Source organism: Pogona vitticeps, chromosome 3 (genome assembly GCF_051106095.1).
Source record: "Pogona vitticeps strain Pit_001003342236 chromosome 3, PviZW2.1, whole genome shotgun sequence".
NCBI lineage: Eukaryota > Metazoa > Chordata > Lepidosauria > Squamata > Agamidae > Pogona > Pogona vitticeps.
The window spans coordinates 26121837-26147115 of NC_135785.1; the positions used below are offsets into that span (position 1 = coordinate 26121837).

Consider the following 25279-nt stretch of genomic DNA (forward strand, 5'->3'; position numbering starts at 1 on the left):
TGTCTTTGATGAACCATCTCATCCTCTGTTGTCCCCTTCTCCTCTTGCCTTCACACTTTCCCAACATCAGGGTTTTTTCCTGGGAGCCTTCTCTTCTCATGAGATGGTCTAGAATGCCCTAAATTAAGAAACTGAAAAACTGCTAGGAATGGGAACAGAAAGAGGTCCATGCTGAATCAACTCAAAGGTCTATTTGTTCCGCATTATGTTTGCATGAGGGTGAATCAGATTCTCATGGGGTCTACTAGCAAGACATGAGTGTAACAGCCCTCTGTCTTCTACTACCTCTCTATTGATTGAGAGATACAGAAGCCTACTGTCTCTGAAGATAATACTTCACCATCCTTGTGAATAACTGGTGATTAGAGATGGGGGTATTCATATTTGTATACAAATATGAAGATCCCCACACAGCTGCAATTAACAAGGGTCTGGCTTCTGGGGCCTAACCATCCACTCACATGTCCTGCTGCATCTCCCGCTCATCCTTCCAATTGTGCCCAGAGTGCCCCTCTTTTCCCGCTCACCTGGACATTCCAGGCAGGGGGTGGGAGGACGACTCTCCCTGCATGGCTGCTGAGTGGCCAGCTGAGCTGGAAGAGTACGCTGCTCCAGGCGTGATTGGAAGGATGAGTGGGTTGGGTGCCTTAGCAGGACATGTGAGTGGACAGTCTGGCCCCAGGGGTGGGTCGGCCCCTCATTAAGTCCAGCTGTGGGGGGATATTCGTATACAAATATGGATACCCCCATCTCTACTAGTAATATTCTTAACTCTGAGGAAGTCACACCATTCCATTGTTAAATATTTCCGTTCCAGATTGCCATTCATTGCTTGATGACTGTGTGTTTCTATATAGATGTCATAAGACATGGACCATTTCTTATTTAAAGCATTTTACCTTTCTGCTCTCTTTATGTCATGCTCTAGGCACGTTCAATCCCTATTCTGCAGATCCACTTCCTGCTCTCCCTAAGAAGCAACTTATTCTCAAAATCATCAGTGGGCAGCAGCTACCTAAACCTCCAGATTCCATGTTAGGAGACAGAGGCGAGGTAAAGAAATATGGGTAATATATCATTAAGAGTTTTCACATCAACAAAGCTAAATATTTTGATTTATAAAAAGGACATAGATAAGTATGTGTGAATTCCCACTCTCTGGTATATGAATATTTATGATTCCTACAGCACTTTAAGGATATGCATGAGATATATGAACATCTGCTCCCTTAGCCTTGAATATGCTTCTTATTAATTCATAATTGGACCAAACCCTACATTTTGAAATGTACCACATGTATTTTATATCAATAATTTAGGGACGCTTTCCTTAATCGTTTCTAGTGTTGAAGTTTGCAAGCCTCAGGAATGTGTCCCCCCACCTCTCCCCAAAGGGTTTCATAATATTCAGAATGCAAAAATAAATGATATGCTTTATAAGCAAAGGTTGACTCAGCCTTCTATTCCTCTGAGGTCGCTAAACTGAGTACCCAGTTCACTTGAGGGAGTGGCAATGTGTAGCCTGCACAATTGCAAATCACCCAAAGAGCACTTTAAGCACTGTGGGGCGGTACATAAGAGTACACTTTGCTTCATTCTTACTTCTCTTTCCATGCTGGAGTTGACAACCTCATGTGCCCATGAGGTTATCTCCAGTCCATTGCAACCTGATGAATGAGTGATCTCCAAAATGTCCTATGGACTTGTAAATTCATGGCTTCCTTTTTGAGTCGACCCATTTGGTCATCCTCTGTTCCTGCTGCCTTCTGGTTTTCCTAGCATTATTGCCTTTTCCTGTGAATCTTGTCTTCTCATGATCTGCCCAAAGTACAATAGCCTCATTTTGTCATTTTTGCTTCTAAAAAGGCTTGTTGTGATTTAGGACTCACTTTTTTATCTTGCCACTGGTTCATGGTACAGCTCTCGTCCCGCAGTACATTTCAAACCTGTCAGCTTTCTTTACTGTCCAATTTTCACATCCATATGTAATGCTATACTAATAAAAGTTAGCTTGAGTGTCACTACTCTTGACTGTGAAAGGTCCTCTTCCAGTATCACTGTCTGCTACTGTTGTCAGATTTTATCCATCATGCAACATTGGATGTCATATATAAACACATATAAACATCTGTAAATGCTAAGTGTCTTAGCCCAATGCTAGTTACTGTGATTTGCAGAATCTGATGAGATTCCCCCCATCTAACTAGAGGTCCTTTAAGTGGGAATGACAGAGATGTAAAGCAGAGATGGGTGTCCTGGAACCCTCTGGATGATAATGATAATAAACCCCAAGTTCCATTATCCTTGACTATTGGCTATGTTGGCTGGGGTTGATGGGAGGTGGAGCAGCATCTGAAGGACCATGGTCATTCTATCCCATAATATTCTAGTGATCATGCATCTTGCATAGTGAAACATGTAATATGAACTCACAGCTCCATGAATATACCCTTGGCTTGTTTCTAGATTCCTGTTGATCTGAGTTAATCTTATGCTGTGTAAGATACTCAGCAAGATTGTGGCTGATGCATACACATTTACTTTGTGGTGAAACTCAGACCTCAGGTTTAACTTTTAGTGTGATGGTTTTGATCTAGCAGTAATACTATTGTACAATAATATATTGGTAAGGTAAGATTTTATTTTATATCCTTAGTTAAGAAAGATAATATGTTTGTTTAAGAAAAAGAAAGAATTATTTAAAATTCTGAGAAAAAAAATTATGCTTCCTAAAATGTCTCAAGCAGATAATCGATCCATTTGTTGAGGTGGCAATTATTGGATTACCAGCTGACTGTTGCAAAGACCAGACCAGAGTGGTAGATGATAATGGTAAGAGATGCAGCTTAAAGTATATTGGAGTACATTTGGTGTTCATGATAGTATTGTTAATATTTTTTTCCATTATCACCGGGCGATATCACAATCTGCTATCTGTAATGAATGTTACATTGTGGAATATGTTCTCTCAAAAAGATTCCACAAGGCATGCCATGACAGCTCAGAGACTAAGTCATCGTAGAGAATAGAATTGTGAACAATTCTGGAGGCCATCAGTCCAACCCAGTGCAGAATACAGCCACAGTACCCTGACAGATGTCTGTAAAGCTTCTGATTATGTCCTTTCAGCAAAGGAGAGATTACCACCACCTAAAATCATTTGTTTACTGTTAAGAAATGTTTTCCTAATGTTTAGCTATACCAGGCTTCGTTGGATTTTTTGTGCACCAGTTCTTGTCCTGCACGCTGGAATAATAAAAACCAAGACTCTGAGTCCCTAAGACATCAAAGATGGTAGTTAATACTGTAGACAGAAGCAGATTATCGTTTCAGCAGGTATGGTTGGTATTACTGATTTAGGTTGTAGTCACTGAAAACAGAGAAAACTCAAGTTCCTAAAAAGATGGAAAGAGCAGATGATGGGCCTGAATTTACTGCTTATCAAGAGTTATGAAAAAGGATAGCACCAAACAATTACTGAGTTTCTTTCACAAGAGCTGGGGGAAGCAGAGGTACTCTGCATTTTGATTAGGTAGCACAACACTCAGAAACATAACCAACAAATGAGAAATGCTGGGGAAAATGTCATCTTGTTGACAAATGGCTATTGATTTCCTTCCTTCACCAATTGCCGATTAAAAATAATTGTTTGTTTTCCCGCTTTATCAAGATTTTCAGCTCACCATTGTTCCACAGCATCATTTTTACTCTTGCAAAGAATGGCTAGAAGTACAAGCAAAGATCTTTCTTTTATAACACATATGGGAAGATGGTTCCTTGGGCTGAGTGTTGGTTCAGTGGGCATGGAATCTAGACATTTCAAACTCAGGAACTCCTAGTTGGCTAGTTTTGGGCTGTAACTAATGCCCAGCCATGTTTACAGGGCCCAGCCTTTCCTTTCATGCAGCTGAACTAATGGATGTGCTTGGTCTTTTCACGTCAAATTTGGATCCCAGGCTGCTGCTCCAGTGGTAGTCATGAAAGCATCCTGACATCAAGTTTAGCTTTGCACCACATCAAGGATAATTCTTAAGACTTTCTTTTGCACATTATTCATGTGGTCTGAATAAATTTATGTATGTACGATAATGCAAAAGCTTTAGGAAATGAACAAAACCTGCTACTCTCATAGTAAGTATTTGAAATAACCTCTTATTTTTAGAAGAAAAGTGAGTCAGAACAAGAAAAGGCAATTTTCATGTTTTGTAGGATACCATATTCTCCAGCTGTTTCTCTATCCCATCACCACCACTCCCAAGACTAAAATATCCTTTGGCGTTTCAATGTGTGTCACTTGAGAGGTCTGTTAACTGAACATCCAGATCTCTTTTAGAGAGGCTGCCATGATGATAACATATGCAAATAGCTTAGTTTTGCTTTTCTTTGACATATTGTATTGTCTGTTCCTCACAGGGTTCAATCCTGTTTGGGAAGAAACTCTCAGCTTCACTATCCATATGCCTGAAATAGCACTGGTTCGCTTTCTTGTTTGGGATCATGATCCTATTGGCCGAGACTTTGTTGGGCAAAGAACAGTGGCCTTCAGCAGCCTTATGCCAGGTTAGTGCATTTGTTTACCTGTCAGTTATCTGCAGGAACCCCAAGACTTCTGCCTACACGTAAAATTCTAAAAACCCTATGCTGCTGCTGTGGATTTGTCAAATACAAGAGGACCAAGCACTTCTCCTTCATAGCCCAGGGTCGGAATCTGATTCCAGACAGATGTGAAGGAATGATGTTGGAGAGACTCTGTAAACCAGATTGAGTGATTTATCATCCGTAAGGTGTGGTGTGTTATGTCAAGCTTAGGAATTTCAAATGTGCTGTAATTTCTGGCCTTTCAAAAGTTATGGCTAGGTACTCATTTTTAACTCCATTCCTTAGCTGAAGTTGTGTATATGAATGAATTAAAAATATATTCCAGAATAAATAATAGGAAACAGTGGAGTTGTACTCATTGTAAAAGAATAGGAAATAATAATTGTAAATAATCAGAAAGTGGAGCTGTAAAAGCAGTAGCCAGAATTCTGTTAGTATTAGTGTAAAATCTGTGTAAATTGCGATGGTATATTATACCTAATTGATGAGATGCTGGGGCACTCTTTCATCATGTGTGTGGTCACCTACCTCTTTATCCTACCACCTCATCAATTAGCTAATGCAGGTTGTGGACATCTTATACAAATTCTATTAGGATTCCAGCCAGTATGTAACAATACCAGCCAGTTACATGATCTAGTTCAGATGATCTTCAGATTCATTTGTGTTTCCTTGTTCTCTTCTCCTCTCCATAACTTTTCCACATAGTATAGACCAAGCCACAGTTCCATGTTGCTTCTAGATTTGTAGAACTAGAGTTTGTTGTCACTAAGATTAATTTAAATAGACCTGGATCAGACCATGGTTTCAAATTCTTGTTTGTTCAATAAACTTGGTTAGTACAAATCTTAGTTCCCCAGTTTGTGTATACATAAGGACTGTGGCTGTTCTAAAGAGGTTTTCCTCTCTTCTTGAGGTCTTAAACAAGGGAGAGCACGTGGACTCAAGGTTTGCTGTTGCTCATTCTCAATCTCCCAAACCAGTTCTATTTGCCTTTTATTGATATATCATGTATAGTTTGGTGTGTGAAACACTGATTTCTGACTTCCACTTTCACAGGCTACCGTCATGTTTATTTGGAAGGATTGACTGAAGCCTCTATATTTGTTCATATAACAATAAATGAAATTTATGGAAAGGTAAGATGGGTGCTGTTATCTTTTAATTTTCATTTCTGAAAGAATTAATTTTTACCTATATAAGGATTTCATTCTGTCCAACTATCATGGACGGTCTGCTTACCAAGTTGGGAAATAAGCTGTCCAGAATCATTCTACGAAATGAAGAAAGTAGTAGAATAGTAGAAGAAAGAAGATCAGGTGGGAGGGGTGATTGCATGGAAGTTAGAAAATAAATCTGCATTGAAGCATCAAGTTTGATTACAAAACAAGAGTTTTCAATGTTTGATAAAAACCATCCCTCTCAAGCAGCTGAAGAACTTCTGTTTATGTAAGACAGATCCTGGTTCTTCCACATAAAAAGGTCGCTCCACTGGAGTCCAGCTTCATCCTGATGAAGCTGCTTTCTTGCCTACTTACCACCCTGTATTTCTCATGGGCCCCCATGAAAATTTGCAATTTAAATCTAGAACCAACTTAAATAGAAAAAAAGTCAGATATCTGCACTCTGTATTATCATATCAGTGCACTATCCAAGCAGATGATGGCTGAAACCCTGTTGCTTAGTGTGTAGTAAGTCATAATTAGAGTAAGCCCATTGAACTGATGGAACGTATAGGGGAATCGACTTACCAAATCCCTATTGATTTGCACCTATTCTAGTTGCAACATACTGTGCTAAGCAACAGGATTTCAGCTACTGGGTACCTAAGATGCCGGTGCTGTGCACATCGACAAAGCAGCCTGGTTTAAATGACATACTCTGCAGGTAAGTTCTTGATTCTTGGTCACTGTCATCATCACTTTTAAAACATCATAATGATCAGTTCAAAAGATATGGTTCCCTACTTCATTTTAAAGAAAATTTACAGTAATCTGCTCATTCCCGGCTTTCAGGCTACGCCTGGCAAAAAGGGGAGTCAGAGCCAGTGCTACTGCTGGGCTGAGTGAAGCAGGCAATTTGATCAGCAGATACTGAGCAGTAATGGCAAGGTGATAGAGGAGAGAGCTATATGCTCTATGGCACAAGTATTGCCCTTCACCCTGTAAACTAGGCTGCCTTCAGATGGAAGATGTCCCATCTTCAGTGTTGAAGAAAGACTCAACTGCTAGTTTGGAATGATAGTGGACATGAAAAATACATTACAGTGGCTTCTGATGGTGCCCCTTTGCACCTTACTGTCCATGCAAGGAACAATCAAGTCTGTGGTCCAAAGTCATTATTATTTAATAATGTAAGGGTGCGAACCTGCAGTTACCTCGTATTGCAGATCATAGCATGATCATTCAGCTCACACCCAGTGCATAGATGCTTGATATTTATTCAACTGTTGATTCGGGGTTTTAAGAAACTCATTTGTCAGTCACTATGTTGGCTGATAAATGATATGCATGTAATATACAAAAAGACACGAAGTATGTGCAGCAACATGCCTTCTTTCAGATGTGTATGTAAGTACTGAATGGGCTATAGGATGCCAAGTCCTCTATGACTGTCCCTGCATTTCAGAGCTTGGAAAGTTACTTTTGGCCATAGTGACCTGCATATTCTTGAAAATATAGTCCAAAAGAGTAACATTTCTGAAGTGTCCCTTCTTTCTACACAGTCTTGCAGGTTCCATCTCCTTTCTTGAAAAGGGAAATTGGCTATTTCTCCATTAGTGGATTGTATGCTAGTGAGGGAACCAATATGATGTTTACACCTTCCCTGGAAAGGGACTTGGCCCAGTCACTTATATTTCTGAGAGAACAAAGTTATAGAGCATTCATTTCTCAACAAATTGCTGACAGCAGTCTTACTTGGAATTTCTTTTGTCTTGTTTTAAAAGGTAAATGTTTTATGTTTGAGCTTGGTCTGGATTTATTTTACTGCAAAGTTGCTGCTTTTCCTCGCATTTTTGAAGATAGGGAATTTTAAAACTTGCTTCAAGTTTTAAAATGGGAAAAAAAGGACATCATATTTTATCTTAAGCGCTTTTAGCTTAATTTTTTTTTTGCCAAAGGTGAATATTTCATTAGATGAGGCCCATGCTTTGTATCCAGAAGGATCTGGATTCATAACCTGGTGACTCTCGAGGTAGGGCTGGGAAAGACGATATCTAAGAGGAAGCAATAACGAACTTGTTGGGTCAGTGGTCTGGTGTAGTAAAAAGCATTTTTTTACCAGGCATTTAAGAACTAGAATAAGAAGAGAACAATAATATAATTGTTATATTTGAAGGAGAACAGGAGATACAACATACATTTGAAAAAAATAAAATCAAAGATATAAACAAGTATTTGAACAATATGTGTTAAAAATTTTAAAGAGGGCTTTTATATCAAGAATACAACTGGAAGTTGGTGGTTTTTGCAGATTCCTTTTACTGCTTAGTAAAGGTATCTGTCTTTAAAAGCAACGTTGGTGCCTGCAAGCTGCTTGCTTGCTTGGTGGCTCAAGGGTTTTGATTGTGGCAGTCAGCCATATTAGCAGCTGTTTTCATTTTAGGACAGGAGGCTGATGTATATTTCGGGCCCACCTCATCAATTTTAACATCGAACACATCATTAACAATAATACTAATAATATTTTTTGTGAGCACTCGTGATTGTACTAGTTAGGGGTTTTAGTAAGCCTTAAAGAGGTGAGGAGTGTAACAAATTTTGGAAATGAGCTCTGAACTCACCTTTAAATTTCCTGTGTTGCCAAGCCACAGCATAACAGAACACAGTGTCGAACTAGTCCTGTTTTAAATCAGGTCCAGAAAAGTGCTTTTCCTTTAGATTATATATAATTCACCAATTTTCTTCTGATGACTGTATTTGGATGTAAAAAATATTTTTAAGTAAAAGATTGGACTCTAATCTTCCCTGATACAGTCATGAGAACGATCAGAGGCTTTTACTTCCATTTTCAATAAATCAGATTGTCATTAATTAAATCTGATTCTGATTCTGAAACTTTTAATGGCATTCAAACTACAACAACACAAGCAAAATGAGAGAGGTAAAATTACACAAATTAGAAGCAGGAAGAAGGGGACAGTCATTAATCAAATCCTGTATAAAGTATGGTTAGTCTTAACTATAGTTTACTGAAATAAGACAACTTGTTTCATTAATCTGGTTTGTTTCAATGAACCATAATTAAGATTGATTTATGTTGTTATGTGTTGTCAAATCAGATCCAATTTATAAAATGAAGAGTAATCCTTTCAAAATGCCCACAAGTAATAAATAAACACCATTCTTACACAAAAGTGTACCAATGCTACCAATCCTTATATTACTTGAATGCCACTATACCATTATGCAGAACCTGTGATGTGTTACTTCCAAGCTGTGATCTAATATATATTATAACATAAATTTCCATGGGCTACACTCTACTGTACATGTTATATTTTTGTACTAAAGAACAATGTTGCTGGTTCTGCTCCTTAGAACGACAGTGTGGAAACTAGTTTTGATTGAGTAACCTCTCTTATAGTGGGATTGCTCTTGATGTAATATACAGTCAACCATTGACTTACGAATGTCCCTACATATGAACGTTTCGATTTACGAACGGCACCATTCACAAAAATTGGCATCAACTTGCAATCGGAGCCTTGACCTACAAACAAGGTCGAGGCTCCGTTCGCAAGTCAATGCCATTTTTTGCAAATGGAGCCGTTCGTCGCCTTTGGAGGTCTCAAAGGACTTTCCGCCTGACATCAGAGGAAGCCCTTTGAGACCTCCAAAGGTGACGAACGGCTCCATTTGCAAAAATGGGGGGGAGTCCTTTGAGAGCTCCGAAGGTAATTTTTTGAAATGCTGGAATGGATTAATTCCATTCCCATGCATTTCAGTGGAAAATGGTACTTTGACTTACGAACTTTTTGACATACAAATGCCGTTCCAAAACGGATTAAGTTCATAAGTCGAGGTACCACTGTATCTTGACTTCAGCAAAGCTTTTGACAAAGTGTCCCATGATAGTCTTATTAGAAAGTGGAGTGTGAGCTGGATAGAACAACTATATATTGTTTGCAATAAAATTTTTGAATAGACTCATTTTCCCACTCTGTTAATGGTGTTTTGTTGTCAGATAAAATAGTTCTTTTGTTTTTTAGAATGAGCTGAATGCTGCTGTTACGAAGCACACCCTCCTTCCCTTCCTCTCACTGTCTACGTAGAGTCTGGCTCTACTACTTTTAGTGTCTTCTTGTGGCTTGTTGCTTTGAGTAACTCTCCTCTCCTTAACTTTCTCTTCCGTGATGCAAGGTTTACCTTTATTGCTGTTTGGATATAAAATGTTATGTGTTGACTCAGGTCTTCAGTAATAAAGGTTTCATTCTTTATTAAAAGACAGTTTTGGATAAATGAATATTCGGAAGCCATAGGCATATTCCAGGGTGTAGATCAGAGGAATGTGCCAAGTTAAAATATGTAGACTATGAAAATTTTGTGACCAGTTGCTAGATAGTAAGATAGATCTTTCCGTTGTTTCGCTAAGGGCCTTCATCTTTTTTATCTTATATGCAGAGAAGAGCACGTAAGTTAGCAAAAGAAGAGAAATTTGCTAATAATTTTTTTAAAATGTGGAACCAGATGCCTAGGGAAATGCTGTAAAAATTTCCTTAGTGGGTTTTTTTTTGTTTGTTTCTTAAAGAAAGTGGTAACTGTAACGTGAGTTGCAACAGGTCCCACATTACTCTGTGTCCCTGGATCTTTGGGATACTCCACATGGAAAGTCTGCAGTGTCAAAAATGAGCAAGTGAAGCATCAGAACCAGAACCAGCCCCATGTTGACTAATGTATTCTGGAAGTTTAATTTAGAAGGCTCCAGGTTAAGGATGGCTGATCTGCCACAAACATTTGATATATCACATTGTTTTCTTCTCGCTGGATTGTGGAAATTAGTTCGACATGTCTGCCTTTCTTTGCCTTTCAGTGGAGTCCCTTAGTCCTCAACCCCAGTTATACTATAATGCACTTTCTAGGAGCCACCAAGGTAGCCTTTCTTTAGCATGCACATCTGCACTTGCTGGGCAACTGTTTTCTTTTGCAAGAGCTATTCCGAACTGCATGATCCATAATTGCCATGTAATTTCATTTGCCATCCAAAGTTTGAAACTGTGTGCTGCTGTTTTGAAAGGGCCCATGCCATAAAACACCATGTCCTAAGGCAAGGCAGCCTCTCACTCCAGGACATTTCTTGTAAGCTTGTCATGTGTAATTAGGAGGCATCTTGTAAAGCTCCTTTGCCATCATGACAGGCTGCCTTCCTGATAAAGAGAAATTCTCTCATACGTGCATGAAGTCATGGTAAGCTGTGCTTGTTTTCTCCTCAGTTGACTAGATGTGGAATTGTTTGGGTCAACAGCTCTTTTTTGCTTGCTTGCCTGCCTGCTTGGGTTTCCTTTTTTATTTGTTGCTCAGATAATATGTACACACAACAGTTTAACTAAAAAAAAAAATAGGCCATATTATGTTTTTAAAAAGGTACTGTTTCCATTCTCTTTCTCTTTTTGTTTTAGAATAAGCAATTGATAGGACTCCGAGGGCTTTTTAACAAGAACCCCAAACACAGTACTGTGGAAAACGGTGGTCAATACATTCGGAAAAGGTCAATTGGGGAGCGAATTCTCCGGCGCACAGCCAGTGCTCCAGCAAAGGGCAGAAAGAAGAGTAAAATGGGCTTTCAGGAAGCCACGGAGCTTAAAGAAAGCCTTTCTGAAGCAACAGACCTGAAAGACAAGGAGGGCGTTCTGAGAAGGACAAGCAGGAGCCTGCAAGCACGTCCCATCTCCATGCCAGTTGACAAATATCTTCTGGGCAGCCTGCCATCATCAGAGCAAGATGCTACCGCAGATGCTGATGTGAAAACTAAAAATGCCTCTGGTAAGTTCCTTAAAAAGAGATTTTCTAGATCTTCATCTTACAAGCTATTTAATAGCTCAATTTCCACTTCTGAAACTGCACCCGTGGACACCTACTTAAAAATCCAGAGACTTTGGGGTGTGTTACTTTTTTAGATTACAGCTGGCCACGCTGGCTGTGGGATTCTGGGTGTTGTAGTCAAAAGAACCCACAAGGTTCCCAAGATTTGTGAATTGCAACAGTTACAGATGCTGGGAGCTGTCCAAAGACTAACTTTTCTAAAGTTCAGAGAATTCATCTTATAGAGCTCATTGGCTCATACTTCTAAGTAAAGGTGAATGGAATTAGGCTGTACAGCAAGCAGTTCTTATATATTCTCCCTACATGACTCCATCCACTAGTCAAAGTACTGGGAATCTCTCTGTTCTGTTAATAGAAGTTAGGATTATGAAGAGAGGAACTCCTTGCTACTCTGCAGTGATCCCTTGTAGTAGCATCACAGGGGAGAATATTTTAAACCTTTAGGATTGGGTGAGCAGGATGCCAACCACTGTATTATATGTAGTAGCAGGCTACACAAAAATGTTGATTGCATTCCTTGTTGTGTAGGTTTTCTATACCCAATGAAATTGGTAATAATATTAGAGAGACAGCATTATGTGGGTGCTTCCCTCTCTTACAAATTTTTGGCACTTTCACAAGTTGTCAGTATTGGAATTATATAACCACAGAACTGTAGGGCTGAACTAGGAAATTCACAGTTAAAGCATCCCTGACAGGCCATCGAAATTCTGCTTAAAAGCTTCCAGAGTCCACCACCCTCTGAGGCAGTCCTTCTGTTGTCAAAAAGCCCTTTCTGTCAGGAGGCTCTTCCCAATATTTAGCTGAAATCTTTGGGTTCTGGAAAGACAAGGAGCAAGCTTGCTCCATTTGCTGCATGATAGCCTTTCAAATATTTGAAGATTGGCTATCATAGCACTTCTCAGTCTTCTTTAGGTTAATCATGCCCAACTTTCTCAACCATTCATAGGACTTGATTTCCAGACTTTTTGCTATCTCTTCCTCGAGACAATTCCCAGTTTATCAATATCCTTGTTAAACTGTGGTTCTTAGAAGTGGGTACAGTATTATGGCCAAAACAGAATAATGTTACTTTTACTTCCCTCAATCTGGATCCTTTTTGTGTGTACTGTTGCATATAGTTCCCACCCATCTTATAGTCATTAATCAGATTTTCCTGCCGTAATACAGACCTTTACATTTTCCCCCATTGCTAATCATTTGTTTTGGCCCACTTCCAATCTGAATCCCAGTTCTGTCTCATGATATATTAGCTCCTTCTCCAAGTTCAGTGTCACCCTCACATTTGATGAGTATCTCTCCTACTCCTTCATCCTAGTCGTTTATAAAGATGTTGAACAAAACAAGTCCCAGGACAGAACCCAGTAGATCCTACTTGTCTCTCCTCTCTAGGATGATATTGAATTTTAATTAGTGTAGTTCAGTTAGACTTTAGTTTAATTAGCCTTTAGTTGGACTCTTAGGTAGGGGACCTGTGAAGGCATTGCTGTGATCTTGTCATCCAGTCTTGCATATACATTCATCAATGATGATGGCACTTGATTGCTCTGAAAGATCACCCAATTTCCCCATATATTTGGCTGTTTCCAGAATGGGTAGCCATTGAAGCCTTTGTCTGTTGTTGCTGTTGTTTAGTCGTGTCCGACTCTTCGTGATCCCATGGACCAGAGCACATCAGGCCCTCCTGTCTTCCACGGCCTCCCAAAGTTGGGTCAAATTCATGTTGGTAGCTTCGGTGACACTGTCCAACCATCCCGTCCTCTGTCGTCCCCTTCTCCTCTTGCTGTCAAACTTTCCCAACATCAGGATCTTTTCCAGGGAGTCTTCTCTTCTCACGAGATGGCCAAAGTATTGGAGCCTCAGCTGCAGGATCTATCTCTTACCACATTCAATGGTTGAGTGAACCTTCAACATTTCTTCAGTTCTGTACATTAAGGACAGTCTTTGGCTTGATGCCCTTTCTATGTGTTAGCTTTTAGATGTGTTAGCCTACATTTCTCATTATCTTGACCCAATAGGACTCATGCTAGCTGCAGATCATGGAAGTTGTCATCTAACACATCTGGAGGATACTAACTTGAAAAGGATCATTGAGGAAATAATTGGTATATGCTGGATAACTCAGTAGTTTATGTCTCTGGCTGGGAGACATGAGATTGGGAGTTGGATTCCCCACTGTGCCTCCTTGACAGGGGCTGGACTTGATGATCCATAGGGTCCCTTCCAGCTGTGCAGTTCTAAGATGACAATGATGATTTTTATTATTATATTGAGCATTTGGAGGTATTTGTTCTTTCCTGCGAATTCCCTGCTCTCCCCCCCCCAGCCCCATTTGTGCACTAGACTCTTTCTTTATTCGGGTTGGGGAACAACGGATCAGTATATTACAAGTACCAGTGGTGAATTAATTGCTTATAGAGGAAGAAATTCAGCATCAGGCAATATAAATTCAAAATAGGTTTCCCCCCCACATACACACATCCTTTTTTTCTAGGTATGATTTACCTCTCCTTCCATAAATTGTAATGAACTCCATTCACCATAAATAATTAAATTCTGTTTTATTTAATTTTAACTCACTGAAATTACAGGAGCATCCAAGAGTTATGAATACTTGGGAATGAAAACATTTGTAACACTTGTAACCTTTTACATTGTACTAACTTGTTCTCAGTCTGTCCATCTGTCTGTCCTTTATTGTTTGCTAAGCAGACAGTTGTTGTTTTTTATAGTCATGTATAAGGAACTTAAAAGGGCCCCCCTGCGTGCATTCTGTATTAATGCAGAACAGTTAATTCTTCTGGGTTTGCTTGTTTCTGAGATTCTGCTGTATAAAAGATTATGGCAATCTTGTTTGAATACAGAGTGTTCAGTGCTCATAAAGACTGGCGTCTTTCACAGCAGTCTTTGAACTGATCAATTGGAAGTCATTTTTTTAAGGTCAGAACTACATAGATATGAATCAAGCAGCCTCTGTGCTTCACTCTACCGCTGAATGTCCTTCCCTGTTGGTCGGTATGGCGGCTTATGCTCTGCTGATATTGTCACAAAAGTAGTGGCATTATTGGGAGTGGGATAAGATATTGGGTCCAGGAACTGCAGATATAGAGGGAAATAAAGTGTAGCCAGCAGAACTGAAGAATCTAATTCTTTTGAGGAATGTCTAGTGCTAGAAAGCGAGGGGCTTTTCTGAGGCCATGAAGCATGGGGTGTTGGATGTGTAATTTGAGCGTTCTGATAAGCATGCCTCTCCTCTTTGCAGATGGTGTTTTAACAGAGCTGTTTTGTTCTGTCTTTGTTTGCCATGCTTCTTTATAGTACAAATCTGAATAGGAACACAGCTGAAGGTAATGGCACATGTCCGGAATATGGTACCTCATTGACATTCTTTACAATAGTTATTACATCATACCTATGATGATGTAATAAAACATTTTTTAAAAAAGCTTCAATGAAGTGCCTCCAATCATAACTTTCCTCATTTCTTCACGTCATATGGCTAGTTTGTACTAAACTTGCACTACCCCATAATGAAGTCTTCTCACAGTTGTGACCAACTTTGCATTCTCCATTTGTTTGTTTCTCGACCAAATACTCATAAGTATGTGAAAGAGTATTTCTAACCAGTGCTTTTCTTTGTTTGCTTTTTCTTAAAAAAACCTCAATGTAGCAGAAAGTAAGGACGATACAAGTGAGGACGAAGTGAATTTGAAAGAGCTCATATCCTCTTCTCAGAGACATCCATCTTCTCCAACATTTGTGTCCCCATTGAAACAAGATGTTCACTTGACTGTTCCTGAATATGCAAAACCAGAAAACTTAGACTTTGCAGTTGGGATAGCTGAAACATATTTTTCCACTGAGTATTGGAAAAGTAATCTTTCCAGTCAGTCCATGCATCTAAAGGAGGAACGTGAAAGAGAAAATAATGAACATGTGTCTTGTATGGATCCAAAGATCTTAGGAGATGATACCACACTGCTTGAAGAAGAGAGAAAAGTAGTAACAGCCAGTTCACTTCCTCAAAGAGATCAAGAGTCTGGAATCAAATCATCTATTTCTGTACAAAGCACTGTAACTAGTATATCATTAGCTGACATTTCTTCTGCCTGTTTGGTCCATGACTTTTACTCCACACCAGCCATACAAGATAGTGACATTTCAAACCTTATCAATGAGGTCTCTTTAACGAATGCAAGCGATATGGGAAGTTCTGTCTCTGCACTAATAGAAGAAGTTGACGTCTCAAGAGACCAAAGCAATTTGACTGTTGTTTCAAACCCTCCTGGAATTAGCAAACAAATAATTAATATGAAATCTGTACCTCTACCATGTGTGTTGCCATCTAGTCAGAATAAAATGTTTGACTGTGAATCTTCCTGCAGAACACCAAATGAATTGGCAATATGTTCAACATCAGAAATTAGTAAGTTATTGAGTCCTGAGAAGACAGAGTGTTCTCTTTCTCCAGCTTCCTACCATGACTCAATGAACAATCTTGCTTGCAAGTATACAAGGCATGCTGTAGAAGATACTTGCACGTTGTCTTCTTGCATTGCACCTACAACTGTGCTGAAGGCAGACCCCAAAAGAAAGTGTAGAACCAACTGGGAATCTCTCAGTGATAGCAACTCTGGTTTTTCTGACACTTCTGATATGGAGCATACAGTTTTTGTCCCATTCGCTTGCGCAGGTTCTACAGGCAGTAGCTTAGTGGAAGTTGGTGGGGAACTTCAAGACCTCTTGATCACTGCCTATGAATACAAGAGGGAGGATATGAGCCAACTTGCTTCTCCGCTGAAATTGAAGCACGATCAAGACACTTTGTATTATAAACCAGTCTGTGAAGAGCTGAGCAATGTAAACATCCACAATACCAACCACGTTGAAGATTTCAAATTTAGGAATGAGAAGGAACAAAATATTCCATACTCAGAACACCAAAGTGTTGATCTTTTGTACAACAATTACTTGCAAATTTCAGGCACACGGAATGAATTGCTAACAGTCACCATGCCTAAGAGTGCTCTGTCTTCTCATTCTTCCACAGCTCCAAAACAACCAAGTCCTTGTAAATCCAAAAGTCTTGGAGACTTAACCTCAGAAGATATCTCTTGCAATTTCGAGAGCAAATACAAGTACATTAGTAGAGGTTTTATTACATCTGGCATGAGAGACAAAATGGTGGCTTCTCTGAAGGCTAAGAAACCTCAAAGCACAGATGCTCTAACACAGCAACTGCGAAAACTAGTGTCTTTTGATCAGGAAGATGATGGCCAGTCCTTTTGTTCCAAGCAGGAGGAGGATTGCCCCAGAATGTTGGTCAGAAAATTGTCATCCAGAAGTCAAAGCAGAGTGCGAAACATTGCTAGTCGTGCCAAGGAGAGACAAGAAGCCAACAAACAAAAACTTTCTAATGCTAACAGTAACACAGCTGGGGTAGTCCTTCGAAATAAACCTCCTACCACTCCTCATATTATCAACAGACATTCCACTGGTTCCTACATTGCAAGCTATCTGGATAACTTCAGCCCAGATGATCTAGAAGGCAGAGGCGTTCCAGAAGGCGCATGCACATCTTTGCGCTTTGGGCACAGGGACCAGTTTTATGTTGATGATTCTCTTTTAGAGACGAAGTCAAGTGAAGATGATAAACCAGAAATTTATTTTCTCCTGAGACTGTAAATTGTATACATGTACATCTTTGTTGTTTACAAGCTTTCTTGTTGAATGAAGGATTATCCATACGTAATGCAACCATTAGCATTGAAATTACTCAGAAATGTATTTTTACTACGGTTTGATTCTTGTCTGGAATTAATGTATCTGTTTCAATGAATGTTTATGTAAATAGATGTTGTAAAATGTGACATCTCATTTTTTAAAAAACTACACAGACACATTTGTTGTTCTTTGCTTGACATTAGATGCAATTAGTCCTGGTGTCTTGTTTTTGCAATGCATGTACAACAGAATTTGGTACAGCTGTCAGTGACCACAAAATGCTACATTCAGTGAAAACCCTTCTACTTTTCTATCCTTATTAGTTAGTTCTAGGAAATTCTAGAGCAGTTATCTGGTGAAATTCCATCTTCAATATGTGATCAAAATTTTTGAATTGATACTTTTGTCACTGAAAAAAATGATATTGAGAAATACTTAGCCACTCAAATGTAATCCAGTAACCAGAAGCAAAAAAAGAGGGCCATTTCTGAATTTTTTTAAAAAAAGTTGAAACGTTATTGAAATGCATTTTTCATTTTCAGGATGCAGATTTCAAAATGGGCGTCTGTATGAAAAAGAAACTAATAACAAAACCAGATTCATGTATATAGGGACGAGTTCAGAAATTGGTTTTTGGTGTATGGTGAAAGATTTTCCCACCACAGTCACCCTACTTTTGATATACGCTGGAGGATTTGGTCTGTATTTGGAGTGCTCATAGCCTGATTTTCTTCAGTGCTTGAACTGTTCTGAATATGTGTTGGAAATATTATGCCCCTTGACCATGAAGACAAAAGGTCATCTCTTATTCATAAAAATTTATATAGAGCATATACTCTTGCATTTGTGTCTTGAATTATGTGTCCTGTGTTTTGCCACATTGATTCCAGCAATACTCCTAAGAATTTTTGATCTGCACAGAAGTACTAACTTGCTGCTTTAACTAGTGATCTTACATGAACAAAGTCTCAAAATTTGTCTCATACAGTGGTGCCTCGCTTAACGAGTGCACCGTTTAACGACGAATCTGCATAGCGATGTCGCTTTTGCGATCGCAAAAGTGATTGCATTGCGACATTTAGATAGGCAAAAACTCACATTGCAATGTTTTTACAACAGCTGATCGGCGGTTCCAAAATGGCCACTGAGTGCCCAAAATGGCCACCGCAAGTGTTTTCGCGCCCTGCCCTCGCTTACCGAGGGCGCAATAATGGTGGCGCTATGGAGGAACTTCACTGAACGGTGAGTTTGGGCCCCATAGGAACGCATTAAACTAAGTTTAATACGTTCCTATGGGTTTTTCGATCCGTTTAGCAATGTTTTTGCATAGCGGCGATTAATCTGGAATGGATTAACGTCGCTATGCGGGGCACCACTGTATTTAGTTCCCAGTACATGGCTCATTTTCTTGTTTTGACACTGGCATGGTTGATCAAACATTTTGCCATATGTTGGTGCCACACTTGTTTGAGTAAATATCTTCTGTTCTACTGCAGAAGTCCACAAAGTGCAGCTCTTCAGATGTTGTTGGATTACAAATCCCATGAGCCCTAGCCAGCCCTGTCAGTGATGAGAAATGCTGGGAAGCACCATCCAGCAACATTTAGAAGATTACACTTATTCCCCCCCCCCATTCTCTTCGGTCATTCTTGTGTAAACCAAATAGAAATTCATCCCATGGAGTTGGATCTTATGCTATTATAGAGAATTAAGTAAAACGTATATATTATTTCAGGATAACCTCTTTAACTTGAATCCCCCTCCAGATGTTGAACTGCAGTTCCCATGATGCCCTGACCATTGGTTTTGCTGCCTAGAACTATTATTGGTCTTATATGCTGTCAAGGCACTTTTGATTTATGGTGACCCTATATATGAATGACTTTCAAAAGCTCCTGGCATTAACAGCTCTACAGTTAGTCTTATAAACTAATGGTGGTGGCTTGGCTCCCTTTATTGAGTCAATCCATCTCATGTTTGTTGTTCCTCTTCCTGTTGCCTTCATTCCCCTGCCACAGCATCATTATCTTTTCTATTGAATCTTTCTTCTCATGATGTGCCCAAAGTATGATAGCCTCAGTTTAGACATATTGCTTCTATGGCAGTGGTTCCCAATCGTGGGTCCCATGATGTTCTTGGACTACAACTCCCAGAAATCCTGGCTAGCATAGCTAGTGGTGAAGGTTTCTGGGAATTGTAGTCCAAGAATATCTGGGTACTCAAGGTTCTGAACCACTGTTCTAGAGGTCACCTTGGGCACTTTCAAGAAGAAAGGTGGAATGAAAATAAATAAATAATAAATTAAAAAAAGTTATATAACTTCTGCAGCCAAGGCTCCCAGGCTGAGGTAGCCAGATCAAGGTTGGCTCACCTTCCCATCCTTTCAAGACTGGTACAATGAGTACCCATCTCATTGGTAGAGGCAATGTACAGTTCGCATAATTGAACTGTAAACTATCCAGAGAGTACTCTAAGTGCTATGGAGAGGTCATTGCTGCTTTCTGCCAGTCATAAGGCACTATCTGCATATCTTAAATTATGGATGTGTCTTCCATCAATTTTCACATCTCCTTCATCTGCATCTAATCCAGTTTTCCATATGATATATTCTGCATATAGATAGAACAGATAAGGAGAGGAAATACACCCTTGTCTGACATCTTTCCTTGTGTCTTCCAATGTTTTAACAGTATATTCTTGACCACAAAGAGCAGGACAGTAAAATGTTGCAGCACACCCATTTCTTTAGAATAATCCATCGTTTTCATGATTCATCCAGTCAAAGGCCATGGTTAATTACCCATGTAATCCATATTTTTTAAAAAAAATGGTTTAGAAAGTCCATATCAAACCCTGATACCAAAGGATTCTAGCTAACATTAGCCATGATTTTCACACTGCAGATATAATGCTATATTATTTCCCTTTATTGTAAGAGGGACAGCAAGGAATAAAGGATAACTGGGGGTGGGGGGAGCAAAGGAAAAAAAATACACACAAGCCAAAATTATGGCTTTAAGTACTTGCTATTTAATTAAATTCATGGGAACCATTTGGTCTTCCTTTTCCTATAGAAGCTCTTATGTATGTCTAGGTAAAGGTAAAGATTCCCCTTGACAAATGTCCAGTCATGTCCGACTCTAGGGGGCGGTGCTCATCCCCATTTCCAAGTTGTAGAGCCATAGACAGTTTCCATGGTCACATGGCCAGCACGACTAGACATGGAATGGCGTTACCTTCCCACCATGGTGGTACCTATTTATCTACTTGCATTTTTACATGCTTTCGAACTGCTAGGTTGGCAGGAGCTGAGACAAGTGACGGGAACTCACTCTGTCCTGTGGATTCGATCTTACAATGGCAGGTCTTCCGACCTTGCAGCACGGAGGCTTCTGTGGTTTAAACCGCACCCCTACCACATCCCTTATGTATATCTAGAGTCTATTAAATATCGATTGCTAATGGACATAAAGGTGAGGTAAAAACAAATTTGGTTTTCCGCTTCTTTGTTCTGTATATTTGGCTGTGAATGCAATTGAAACACAGTTAGCAGAGCTGTACGTACTGAAGCCACATTTACTGGACAAGCAATGGAAAAAGTAGCTATGTTTTTGCTATCCTGTGGCTTTGAGATAAGGGCTTTTTTGTTTGCTGGAGGTGGAGTGTAGAGTCATTGAAAAGTACACTCCCTATATATGTTCTTCCTATAAACTTAGAATAATGCACCTATATGCACATCTATCTCCTAGGAGTTTTGTTTGCAATATATGATTATTCATTTTTTTGCATTTTTCATTCTGTATAAAACATATGTACCTAATAAAAAACTCTTTTGTAATGCAGGATATTATAATTTGTATTCATGGAAGGTGAACATTAAAATTAATTTTAGCACCCCAAGGAAAACAAAGTTGAATGACTGCAAAGTTCTTCTGTTTTGTCATTCACATTCACTCTTTCCAAAGGAAATAAATTCTTCCTAATTCATGGTATACAATTCTGTTTAAAACATAACTTGTTATTTTTTTTAAACTTCTCCTCTCCTCTAACTATATTTTTTGCCTTTATGTCACAGAGTTGACTAATGAAACTCTTTAGTAGATAGAGGAGTCCAATTGAGACTTGTGTTATTCACATTCGTTGAGTCAAAGAAACACACACCATCCCTATTTCAGTAGAAAAGTCAAAATAGACCCATTTGTGTTATGACAAAACTACAGTGTCTCTGTGAAAAGTGATGAAATGCTTTTAAAAAAGGACTCTGCATTTTGCTAGGAAAAAAATGACAAGGAAAAATTAAGGACTTTATTGTCAGAAAAACTAGGAAAAGAATGGAAACTTAAAAGATCAAATCAGGTGGGTTTTTTTCCTGCATGCAATAGCACAATTGTGGCATTAATTGAAACTAATTAACAAGGTGCTGGTTGTCTGACCTGCACTTTAGCCATTCCTTAACCTCCATTTAGCCACCAGTTCTGTAGCTGCATTACCAAACATGAAAAAGACCAGTAGGATTTGGGCCAAGGAAAGGTAAACTAAGGAAATGGGCTGAGATGCGGAGATGAAAGAAGTTTGACATCGTGCATAAGATCTGTGTCAGATGAAAGGATCTGAAATCTTTTTTGAGGTCTGATTTTAGAAAGAACTATGCCTTCTGGAACTGTATTTGGCCTGTAAATAGATTTGGTGCTCGAAGGCAAAATGCATGTTTAGAGCTGTGGATCAATGACAAATCTGTCTTTTCTCAGCATACTTTGCAGTCTACATGACTTGACAGGCTTCAGCTGACATGTCTTAGCAACAAACCACACTAACACTCCTTAAGCCTTCCAAATATGTTTCATCATAAAAACAGGATATATTTTATGACTCATTCAAACTTTAGGAGCTCTCCCAAGTCCTGAACCGATCTGGGGAATAGGATAGGACGTTAGCTATCTTCTATAAAATCCAGACTAAATCTGGTGTGGATTTAGTACTACCACTGGTATCTGAATAAAAACATGCAAAAGAGACTAAATATGGATTGGTTCATCTGTTGATGTCCAAAATAGGATCTTCCTGATGGCAACAGAGAAGACAGTACTGCCAGCAATATTTTGAAACTCTATCTTGGAATTAATTAAACACCAGTCCTGAAAATACATATCATGACCATATGATTTATTAATGCAAAAGGGTGCTAAACTGGAACCTGTTCAATTAAAATCATACTTCAGCTAATGTTAGTGTCATTCAATTTCACTTGGAAACAGGATGACTCCCCAAGGTTATAGAGATTAAAAGTCTTGATCTAAGACAGTTTTTCACGTCCTACTGTGTGGAGGTTTGACAGAATTTCCCTACACACAAAGCTACACAAAAAGATCAACCTGCTCCCTCACATATTTTATTTTCTCTAGAAGAAGGTTGCTCTGAATGAAGGACATTCAGTCAGGAGAGACTTCATGCACAACCCAAAATGATACAGCTAGGAGACCGGCTTTAAAAAAAGAAGAAAAAAATGAAAACAACAGCTCAGCGCTGGGCAGGACAGATGATGAAGCAAGAACACATTAAATAAAGTACATACCACATGCTGGAAGTTTTAAAAGTGTTTCCGGAAGGACATATTGTACACTTGCCAATTTAATAGGTTGGAAGAGAAAAGGCATCATTCAAAAAAGTGATGCCATAGTAGCAACAAGGCACAATGTGGTAATACAAGTTTGAAGTCAAAGAGCTTTTATGGGAAATTATATACTGAGAGATCTTTCTTGTCCTACATTCCAGGAATATGGGAAACAGAGCTGCAGGGTTCATTCAAAGTGTTCATGCCAGTAAAGAAATGGAAATAAATGTGGAAAAGATAATGCACAGTGGCCCTAGACTCCACCAAGAATCTTTCATTCATATTCTGAGTTTAACTTTCTTGAGGCAGTGATATACACTGGTTAGAGTACTGCGCTAGGATGTGGGAGAAGCAGGGTCTAGTCCCCCCACTTGCAGGTTGAACGTGGGCCAGTTATTTCTCTCCAGAGAAACATAACTTGCTTGGGCATGCTGTTCTTTGGTGATTTCAGTCTTGTTAATGTCATCTTGGAGAAACAGTGCTCACCTTTTGGGACCGCCATCATGGGGTTCTTCGCGGATTGTCCGTTCCCCCATCTGGGTATGAAGCTCCTTCAGTACTCATATGGAGATTTGGAGTTTGTTGTCATCAATTTGCAGATGGCACCCATCTATTTCTTCCCTTTTGCTGCTCTGCAAATGATGCTATGCAGGTCCTTGAGTACTGGCTAGTGTTGATAATGGACTGGATGAGGACCAATAAACTGAAACTGAATCCAGATCCTACTGTTGGGAGAACCATTAGACTGGTTAAAGGGATATTTCCTTGTCCTCAGTGGGGTTACATTTCCCCTGAAGGATTGGGTCTGCAGCTTGGGGTTACTCTTGGAGGCAGCTCTCTCTGTGAAGGCACAGATATCTGCTGTGCCTTTTATCAGCTTCACTTGATTGCCCAGCTGTGCCCCTATTTGGATAAGAAATACTGCAAAACAGTGGTCTGTTGATCTCCAAAATATATTATTTTAATATTCTCTACATAGGACTGCCCTTGAAGTCAGTACAGGAACTTAAGTTCCAAAATGTGGCAGCGGAACTGCCTAGAGAGTGCTCATACTAATGGGGTGGCATAGAAGTTGAAAAAAATAAAATAAAAAATAATATTTTGAGAATAATGGATTAGTACTAAAATTGTCATTCTTAAAAGGATCACTATCTAGAGTCCTCAGTTTGTTTGCCCTCTATTGACTGTAGAAGTGATTTTAACACTAGTGTGTTCAATCAATGCATTATTTCCAACCTCTGCCTAGGATATGTTGAGGCAAAGCAACAAATAATGGCCCTTCCCACCTGCTAGTCAACATGCAGGGAAAAAAATCCACAGGTTTTGTTGGCCTTGAAGTGACTAGCTTGCTCTGTCTAATATTAGGCCTGGCCCTACGAAAGAGAATATCTCTCACCCACCTCTGTTCCTCTAAGTGGTTTGCTGGTGCTGAAATCTCGAGGAACAGAGGGATAGGGTGGCAGTCTTTTTCTCCCTTCGTCCCTCTGTTGATTCCTGTAGAAGCACACAGATTTAGAAGGTGAACTTTTGCTTTGTCTAGCAATAATGGAACATGGCAAATACAGTCATAATTAGCAAATCTAAATCAAATCTGGAAGTAATACATTTTGTCATAATGAAACTGGAGTTTGAAATCCAACAGTACTTGAACAAAAGGATTATGAAAGCAGAACAAAACACGTTCCTTTTATTGGGTACATTCCGGAGCCACTTATAAAACCTGAGAATTTAAATGAGCATTTTTTTTGCATTTCAGTATTCAGCTGTGCACATGCAATTTTTGGGGAGGAAAAAGAAAGAAAGCAAAGCGTTTGGCAAAGAGTTCAAAAGAACAAGATCAGTTTGGCAAGCAGCCTGGGACAGCGTTTAGGATGGAAGGAGGCGCCCTCGCCACTAACCATCAAAGCTGCCAGTCTTCTGCTTGAAGGCCAAGTGGCATATCCACGGACATCCACAAGATCTGGAGCTGGTGATTGGTACTGAAAGGACCCAGGATGCTGACCGGAGTCCCAGAAAAGTGGTGTTCTTCTCCATGTCTCCAAACAGAGAGACAAATTTTAGGGCAAGTGATGCTGGAGGAAAGGAAAGTCTGGCTTTTGTCTGCAATGTTTATATGACACCTGAAGATCCCCCTCTGTCCATCCCCATCTGACAAGTAGAGTTTATTGGCTCAGGGGAAAGGTCTTTGCACATGTATTGTGCCTGCATGCTTTCTCCCCAACCCTGGCCAGGACCTCCTTGGTCTCAAGTTCTGGCCTTGGACTCTGAGGATATGAAATACTGTTGATTTCTGCTGACCTGA

At 39.5% G+C, this 25279-nt stretch overlaps 1 protein-coding gene and 1 long non-coding RNA gene across 12 annotated transcripts in view; both read left to right on the forward strand.

Moving 5' to 3' along the window:
• PLCH1 (phospholipase C eta 1) overlaps positions 1–18199 on the forward strand; it is a 167225-nt gene extending 149026 nt beyond the window's left edge. For 3 of the 11 annotated variants that reach the window (XM_020781938.3, XM_072996101.2, XM_072996098.2), the window contains 7 exons: positions 929–1053; positions 2748–2832; positions 4414–4560; positions 5659–5738; positions 10633–10692; positions 11219–11582; positions 15313–18199. In XM_020781938.3, the coding sequence (XP_020637597.3) occupies positions 929–1053; positions 2748–2832; positions 4414–4560; positions 5659–5738; positions 10633–10692; positions 11219–11582; positions 15313–17327 (2876 nt within the window). In that variant the 3' untranslated portion in view covers positions 17328–18199. Of the gene's footprint in view, positions 1–928; positions 1054–2747; positions 2833–4413; positions 4561–5658; positions 5739–10632; positions 10693–11218; positions 11583–14960; positions 14990–15312 lie in introns of all 11 variants that reach the window. The other 8 variants (XM_078389080.1, XM_072996103.2, XM_072996102.2 and 5 more) reach the window with 6 other exon arrangements.
• Positions 18200–20784: 2585 nt separating this feature from the next.
• LOC144587795 (uncharacterized) lies at positions 20785–24921 on the forward strand. Its single transcript, XR_013542942.1, has 2 exons — positions 20785–20839; positions 24734–24921. It is a non-coding gene; the product is annotated as an uncharacterized LOC144587795 (long non-coding RNA).
• Positions 24922–25279: the final 358 nt, after the last annotated feature.